The 9,542-nt window shown below is 32.5% G+C and overlaps 1 protein-coding gene across 1 annotated transcript in view; it reads left to right on the top strand.

Annotated features, from left to right (window-relative positions):
* Positions 1-3,188: 3,188 nt before the first annotated feature.
* Positions 3,189-9,542, top strand: part of LOC106475104 (palmitoyltransferase ZDHHC7-like) — a gene marked incomplete at its 3' end in the record, with an annotated part of 21,945 nt that continues 15,591 nt past the window's right edge. Inside the window, exon 1 of the mRNA XM_022379310.1 lies at positions 3,189-3,313. Coding sequence (XP_022235018.1) covers positions 3,294-3,313 — 20 coding nt within the window. The remainder of the gene's footprint in view (positions 3,314-9,542) is intronic.

Below are 9,542 nucleotides of genomic sequence, written 5' to 3'. Positions count from 1 at the left end.
CTTCAGGAAATATCTGTTTAATGTGATCGTTCAATTGTAGGAGATTAAAATGTTTTTTCAGAATTCGTGAAACGTTTTTGAGTTTAAACTGATAGGTAATAATAAGAGGAATCCTATTTGAAAGTTTAGTATTACTCTGATTTAAGATGTTTTTCAATTTGTCTATTGATTTTAGTATCTTTATATCCTCTTTGTAACATAGTTTGTTTTAAATCCTTGGTGTGTTTTCTGTCATCTGTTTCATTTGAGCATACTTTCTTTATTCTAAGAGCTTGACTGTAGGTAATGTTTTGTTCAGTGTAAGAGGGGTGACAGCTTTTATAATGAAGGTATTGTGGTCTGTCTGTAGGTTTTTTTTTGTACAAGTTCATGTGTAAAATTCTTATTTTAGAAAAACAGTTATGTCAAGAAAGTTAATCTGGGTAATTATGGGTAAACTGTTTTGTGAAAGGAGTTTGCATGTGAGATAAATTCTTTAAGTGATTTAAGACCGGCTGTCCAAATGAAAAATATGTCTATTTAACGTTTCCGTGTATGAGGTTTTACACACCTTAGTTGTAAAGACTGGTTTTCAATATGACCCATAAAATCTGTTGGCATAATTGGGAGCCATTTTGGTACCCATTGCAGTATCGTTAACCTGAATGTAATGCTTGTTATTGAATTCGAAGTTGTTCAGAATTATCAAATGCTGAAAGGTTTCTTTGTTAATTTTACTGTTTTGGAGGAGTTCTTTAAGCTCATCAGTTATGGTCTTAATAAAGTGAGTTGTAGGATCATGTGAGAATTTTTTGTAGAAATTAATGTCTTCTAGTTGCCGGTTAACTTCCGTGATATAGTCATCTTTGTTAATAACAATAGCTCCACCCTTGTCTGCTGGCTTTATTATGATATTGTTGTTCTAAAATTGTTTAAAGCACTTCTTTCATTTTGGTTAATATTATTAGGACATTGCTTGGAATATTTTAAGGTCTGTGTTATGTCATTTTCTGCTGCTTTATTATAACTCTAAATGTGGTTCTCTGTTTGGTGTAGGTGTTCATAAAGACTTTTCTTTAAAGTTTGGTGAATGTTGATTTTCAGTAGGGTGGGGTTTGTTGTGAAAAAATCCACAAAGTCTTAATTTTCTAGAGAATTCACGAAGGTCAGAAAGAAGTTCAGGCTCATTAACATAACTGTTATTTGGGCAGAAGCTGAGACTTTTACGAAGAATACTGAGTTTTGCTTAAGAGAGAGTTATGTCTGAAAGATTAACAATGTTAGAGATATGTTGGAAGTGTTCATCGTTATCTGTACGTTTTATGAGATCACTGTTATTTTCAACAGATTTGTTAATTTGAGAAGGCTTATGCGTGTTAGAGGATGAAGTGTTTTTAAATGTTTTTTTGGGCTGTTCATTGTGAGATATAGGAATCTTGGTAGTTTTTGGTAGACTGCTTAATGTTATGGTAGTTTCTTTAGGACAAAGAAGAGGGTTTGAAAGAATGTTGTTAGAAGAGCTTTTTGAATTGGTGTTATTGGTAGGAGGCTGATTTTTGTTATTCTTTTTGAGAAGGAATATATATATATGTTCTCTTTGTAAACTTTTGTTGTTCTTTATTTTCTTCCAGCGAAGGGTTGTACAGGTGATAATAGTGGGAAATTTCTTTATCTAAAATTTTGACAGAATATTTTAGTGATATTCATGAGTTCTAAGAAGGTGTTTTCAAGGATCTGTTGTCATTTGTTGCAGAAGTTCTGATCATATGCTCCTATTGTTATTAGTGCTTTTAATGCGAGAGATTGAAGTATGTTTCAGTTTTCTATGTTATGCACTAGCGATTTGGCATGTTGACAATGTTTTGTGCATTTCTCAGTGAGTTTTATAAGTTTTTGAAATAGTTGTTTTCTGCTGTAGTTGAGTGATTTGCCGCTTGGTTCATGTTGAATGTTGACAGATATTGCATTGTCTCTTGGCACTTCACATAGCACAATTATCTTTGAGTAGTGCTGTACCCTACAGTATGTTGTGGCATTTTCCTTTAAGGTTTACGTATAGTTTAATTAGTGAGTATTAGTCTGTAATCTTAGTTTAAGTTATCATTTTTATTCTGTTTTCTATGCTTCAATTCATAAAATCTTAATTTTATTTCATTAATATTATTGAGCCATACCTTTCTACTTCGTAGATTGTGATACAAATACTGTTCTAGTTAGCCAGTTTCTAGCAGTCTGGGTTTTGAGTTTATGATGATTCATGTGTGATAGATCTTGCTCTATCACTTTGCCATGTTTCTAAAGTAATCCAGATGACCTATGCTGGATTCCTTTTTTGTTTGCAGTCTTCATTCATTCATCTAATTTCTTGACTTAAAATTTTCTGTGTTTTGTATAGGTTTGAGGATTCTAGAAATTTTTCATTTCTGTCCTGGAAGGTATCTTCCATTTTATATTTCTTTGATCAACAGATATTATTAATTTTCATATTTCTTGCCAAAGTTCGTCTTTTTTTTTTCTGTAAAGATATAATTGGGGAGTTTTGATTAGAATCATGCTTTTGGTATTTAAAACATGTATGTTTATCTTTGTTGCCCTGTGTTTTTGACCTTAATGTTTCTCTCTCTCTTGTGCTAAACTTCTGTCCTATGGATGGTCTGGTATCTTGTAAGTGGGAAAGATTGTTCCTATTTTTATAACATTATTATGAGGGTTTCAAAGATCATGATTCTTTACCTTTAACCTTATTATATGTATGGAATTTTTGGGTTAGACAGGCTACCCTTAGGATTGTACATCAAAACCTGTAGTGTATTTGGAGACTGTTGACAGTCTCAAAATAAGTTTATTTTGAAGTTTTGTACTTAAAAACTTTGATTATTTGAGTGTTTTAATTTTTATTTACATGGGTACCTTGAATTTTTAGACTTTTATTACACTTGATTTTTGTTCCAGAAGTGTAATGGTTTTATGAGAATGTAAGTAACATGTAGTAGCTTATTTTTGTACCTTTTACATGTATAACAGTAAATTTTGCTTGAATGTATGTGAGGTAATTCAATAAGTAAGTATAAATTTCATTCATGTGCATTATGAGAGACAAGTTTTAATGACCTGATCTGTACACTGGGTAAGTTTTCATCTAGTTGTTAATAGAATGTAATTGTTATTTAAGATATAACAAAGCATACATTTATGTTTTTTTGTAACTTATTTCTTTAAATTTTTAGGAGGACTGGACAGTTTGTTCACGGTGTGAAACTTATAGACCTCCTCGAGCACACCATTGTCGAATCTGCCAGAGATGTATTCGCAGGATGGATCATCACTGTCCTTGGTAAATTTATAGTTTCATTTAGATTTTGAATTTTAACTCTATTTGGTAACAGTTAAACTTGTTGTCTGATGCTTTGACAGTACTTCTAGTGTCATTAAGTATATAGTTTCAATTTAAACATAGTATGTGTCATGGAAGTATGAGTGATTGTCAGGATTGTTTGTTGATTCATTCAGTAATATAATATACATTTATAACCAAGTTTTCTGATAAGTACCTTACTTCTTCTCACATAATAGCTTTTCTCTTTAAGTGCTGCCCTCAATATGCAAAATTAGTTTGCATGCCACTAGCCTTAAAACACCCATCCACTTCATGATCAACATGGTTTACTATGTTTTTGCATGAAAGTTATCATGTGACAACCCTCCACCAATAGGAGTGCAACAGACTTTCCTGACGCACGTTACTCCCTCCATTTGATTCCATCTTACCATCACTTCTTGTCAACCAGTTGTCTACTGCAGATGTTTTGAATTTGTGTTGATTTATGCGATAATTTCTTTCTTTTTTCGAAGTAGTACTTTAATGTTTCCTTCTATTTCTTTTTTCCTTCAGTTTGTTCTCTGTAGTTTATTGCCAAGTAAACTTACCTTTGGTTTGTCTTTTTTTTTCCCCTACTTTTTCTTGGATATCAACTCGTTCACAATTGATTATGACCTCTGAATTACGTGTCAGGACTTCAGCTATTGTTACTACTACTTCAAGTGTCATGACAGGCTTCAGGAACAGGGATCTCAGCTGAGGATTTTTTGGCCATCGTTTGTTGATAGATTGAAATTTACAAGTGTTAGCCCTCTTCTATCACCACTGTCCGGGATCCTCCTGTCCCTGTAGAACCTGTTCATGATGATGAGGATTTTGACAGCCTTTTTCCACCTCCAATCTATGCTGTGCACGCCAGAGCCTCTCCTGAGGAATCAGCCAGGCCACCCTTAGCTTTTTGGATATGATTTCTCAGGCTTGTTACGTTTTATCCTTTTTTAAAATTCTAATTAAATCTTCTGGTTCTTTATAATGAAATGGTAGTACAGTGAGAGCCTGAAAAGTATTATAACCATCTTGTACCGTCAGACACATTATGCCAGTTATGTGGATACTGTTATTTGACCAAGGCTACTTCCCAAAAACTTTCAAGGTTAATAGATCTAGGAAGATGAGTGATATAGTTTACCAAAGTATTATTAGCAAAATCATTCATAGAACTCTTACTAGGTAACGTCATATACAACTAATCCATGTTAAATAATGAGAAATATAGTTATACAAATAATTTTATCAGATCTGTTTGAGGGATCCAGCTATTAAATTTATCAAGATATCCTTTCTGTTTTGCAAAATTTTATTTGTTTTTGCCCCTTCTTCGTTCACATAATATTTTTTCGATGGTGTAGATGTCATTGGGAGATTTTATAACTCTTTGTAGTTCAGATTCGTAAAATGTTCCATTTAAGTTTTTTCAAGATAGTCTTGCAGTTCATACACTGGTGGATTTCTCTCTATTCTCTGGTAAGTCGTAAATATTTTGTCTGTCCATCCTAGCATATAACCTTTCTTAAATGGACACTTCACTGTACTAATACTTACTTGATTGCTTATTTAGAACTGAAATTTTAACTTAGTGTGTGTTTTGTAAAGTGTTTTCTACAGATTTATTAGAGATATTAATATCTATTGGTCTCATTTTGATGCTGCAGTGATATGATTGACTGAGCACTGACCAGATGTTTCAATATAGTGATATATTTATAAGTTCCACAATGAGTAAAGTAGTGCCACATTCTAGTTTTAAGAGTGTGATTAAATCCTCCTGTTATAGACACTTTTGTTTCATTATGTGTAGTAAAGAAATGAATGTCTTGTTCTTTGAGATATCATTGAAAGAGACGATTAGTAAACTGTGTTTCAGTGTTGGTTTGAAGTTTACAAGGTTTTTGACCCTGTTTTAAAATTTGTTTGAAAGATTTTACAAGTGTTGCCCATTTCTTATCATTGAGTGGAACAACCCATGCATATTTAGAAAACACGTCAATACATGTGAGTAAGTACTTAAACTGGTTATTATATCAACTAAAGTTAGAGAGATCCACCAAATCAGCCTGCTATCAAGTTTAATAGGATTTCAGCTTTCTTTTTATATTTCTGAGGAACACTGTCGATGATCTCTAGATTTTCATGAGTGGGGGATTCTATGTCTGATGACATTGTTGCAGTTTGTTCATCATCTTCACTTTATTGTCTGTGGGTAATGTATCATTTAGTTTGACTGAATTCGTATCATTATCTACAGAGTTTTAAACTTTATCTACCATCCTTTCATAAACTTTGGATTGATAAAGAGAATGTACCAGTTCTTCAGGAATGAGAATTATTCGTTTTGCCATATTTTTAGATTCCAGCAGCTTTGCCAATAGCCCATCCTGCCAATCCACCAAACAATGAAAGTATTGGTGCTATAAGTAATGGTAAAAACCCTTATTTCTGTATTAGAAAGTTTCTTTTCTGTTTAATTTATGTTTGCTTGACAGCCATCTCTCTCAATAATGACTTGTATCATCTAAATTTCTGCTTATGTATGTTTGTCATGTAAATGTTACCCTTTAAAACATTTGAAGAACATTCACAAATACTCAAGATATTTTTAGCTCAGGCAATTATTTCTTTAACTTCAAGAAAAAGTCTGGACCTCGGACGGATCTGTTCAGGCATTTGTGGTTTCAAATCGATGAGTAAGTAGCCATATGGTTGTCTCGTTGCATCTTGATAAATTTCTCCAAAGTATTTGACACGTGATGGAAACATTTGTCTCGCTTAAACATTTAACCAAGATTTGTCTCTGACATTATTGAACAAAATGACATATTGAGAATTTACACTAGTATTATGCATTTCTCAACTCTGATGAAATTGATTCTGTAAAATATAAAACATTGATAAATTCCACTTGTAAATAGTTGAGACACTTATTTATTTTCTCAACTTTCACTAATAAGATCATCAATGATAAAAATATTTTTTTATCAGACCATAACTAATCATGAAAATTTTCAGGTGAGCCCTCGATAATTTGAATGTTAGGAATATTTTATGTTAATTTTGTATACAGTGGTTGAAATTCACCATAAAATCATATGATATTTTCAGGAATAGAATTGATAACTTCATGATGATAAGTTAAAACTTTGCTTACAAACTGTGATTTACCACTTCCTGTCAGACGTGACAATAAACACCTAAAAGGGTGTAGTAGACAGTTATCCATCTCAAATTCTAATGAGAAATAAATGAAACGGGACTCACCTTATACAGATCGTGTTTGAGTGCACTTGTGATATTCCCCTCAAGATAATGGAAAGGAATTAGCTCCATAAAATGAAAAAAATCAATATCCATACGGAAGGGTGTTAAAAGTCTGGAAGGATGTGTCTTTTGGTGTAAACTGGATGATAATTCTTCTTTTCTTCCTTGTTGTAAACAGTGTGTGTCTTTTGGTGTAAACTGGATGATAATTCTTCTTTTCTTCCTCGTTGTAAACAGTTTGTGTCTTTAAATCTCTACAAATCTTCTTATGATTAGTCACGGTTGTAGGAGGCTGAAAAGGACTGAATATATCTGTTATCTTACATTTCATTAATGAGAAATTGAATTTTTTGCTGTTGATAAAATTGAGGGTAAACCTTCTAATTATGCAGCATCACTTTCTATTGTCGCGTAAGTACCTGTAGTTTTTTATACCACCACTGACCCACATTGTTATATTGTATCCGTGTTGTTCATCTGTAAACTCACTAAGATAATTCTCTAGAGTGGGATCATTAAATTTGCCTGAAATTTATACAGTACTGTCAGTATCATAATACAAAACAGATGAACATAATTTCTCTAGTCTATGATATAACTTCAGACAAGTAAGTACTGTTGTGAAAGCTGCCAGAAAGATAATGGTTTGACCTTTCTAGGGCAGATATTCATATTTGTGTTTCCAATGAAGAGCTCTTACTTTTTTATTAATCAGTATAACATCTATTATTAATTTGTATTATCATTCATTAATGAATGGTACTCTTTAACAGATGTTACATAGATAAGTTGTGGTTTCTCCTCAGACATATCCCAACGTACTAAGAAAAGAATTAAGACATAATTTTGCAACTGACCTTTTTCCTTGATTAAAAAGTATTTTCAGGAGTCAGTTGCTCTCCTTCATTTTTGTTATATTGGTCAACATAATACTGCTTTGCCTCAGATATTATACAGTGAGAGGGCCAACCAGAACTTTCTTGCTTTAATTGAAGAAACTTATCAATGTAGTTCTTTAAAAGATCTCTAGATTTGACAGGAAAATGATAAATCTCATATATATATATTCTTATTACCTAGTATCCACACTCAACTGCTTTCTTTACTTCTTCTCTGACACAAGTACTGATGTGGTTACATGGTGGCGGTGATCTAGATTCCACACATGATCCACATAATGGAAAGGTTAATTTACCATTATATCTAAATGATAAAACTGGATAATACAGTTTCATTGGGTCTAGAATTTTACATTTTATAAAACCAAAATAATTACTTAAATTAGAGAAACGTTGTTATTATTGTGGGATGTCCAACTGTAATCTCATAATATTTGTTTGTCCATGGATATAAGATTTAAAATTCATGTACTTGATCTTTTCTCCTTCGTTTATATTATGTAAATGGCATGTCTCGTTGACTCTCCCTCCATAGAAGACTTCTCGTACATCCATGCAGGAAACTACTGTATGGTCCCTAAGGAAATTCTTTAAATCTGTATTGTTACACTTCATTTTCTTAAACTCATGCTCCCTTATTATTATGACCTTGTATCCTAGAGCTTTGAATTGTTTCTGTCTTTCAAATGTTTGATTTCCAATAAACTGCATGGGTCTGTTTAGAACTACGTTCTTTGTGTCAGAGCCATAACATTTATTACAACCATGGTAATAGTACCCATAAAACTCAGGTTGTGTTTTGCTCCATACAGAAATCATCTACTCTATAATTCAGGATTTGTTTCTCACCATCATTAAGTGCATGTTGAATCTTAACCTCCTCAGATTTTTGTACATAATCTAACCATTGGATACTTACTTGGCTGTAGTTGTTGGTCGTAAAGTATTCGTGATTAGGTATGAGAGCTATCAATTGTGAGGGTATAAATTTGCTTCTGTATACAGCCATGCATACAGAAGCAATGAACATGTATCTGAAGGGATCTACATCACAGGTTGCAAGAAACTCTTCCCTGAATTGAAGGCAGCATCGTCGAAGCATATCTAGGTCTGATTGGCAGTGTCTAAATACAAAATGATAAATATAACTTTCAACAAAAATTTCAAGAGAACAACAACAAAATTGATAAGAATTAACATTGATAGTGTTATATTTTTCTTATGTATACATCTCTTCTTGAGAGTCAAAGATGTACTCCTCTTCTTGTTGCTGACAGTGCCAATCCAGAAACGTTTGTCTTACGGGTTCTGACCTGATGTCGGGAGAATGAACACTGGCATCTGGTGTAGGTCCTCGATATTCCTGATTTGACTTTATATTGAAAGATGAGGGAAATATCCTTTCTGTAGTTCTTCTAATCCAAATGTTTTAGAAAACAATGATAAAGACATAAGTATAAAATTGTAACTGTCAATTATTGTAATTCTGAGACTTTTGAAAGTCATAACCATAATTTTTCCACCGTTTATGATAATGTCGGGTTTCATCCCTGTAAGAATATGATAATTCAAGATAAAGTACCTATCAAACTCTTTCAAATTATGTGCTATAACTGTGTAATTTGTATGATCTTTCAGAAATAAGAATTGACAAAATTCATCACATGAATTATAACCTTTGAAATCTGTTTCCTTACCCTTAAAACCATGGACCACACGGTAGTTTTCCTCGTGAACTCCGGTTTCCTGATCTGTTTCAAAATATAATAAAATGTATTTATTTGAAGAATCTTTGTCTTTTTATCCTGGAGAAAACATAAATAGTTCTTTAACTCTTTCAGCTCAGGTTCGGTCCCTGGGACCAACCTCGTAACTATTTTGTGCTCGTTATAGTTTTCATGTTATAACTTTTAAATTAGTAAGCGAATCTTAATGAAATTTGGCAGATTATCAGTAAACATTACAATGCTTTCATATGCAAAATATCTAATTTTATATGAAGTCTTAAGGTTTGTAAAGCAATGTTTCTT

This window comes from Limulus polyphemus, unplaced genomic scaffold (assembly GCF_000517525.1).
Source record: "Limulus polyphemus unplaced genomic scaffold, Limulus_polyphemus-2.1.2 Scaffold8091, whole genome shotgun sequence".
Classification (NCBI taxonomy): Eukaryota; Metazoa; Arthropoda; class Merostomata; order Xiphosura; family Limulidae; genus Limulus; species Limulus polyphemus.
This window is presented reverse-complemented; position numbering and strand designations above follow the sequence as displayed.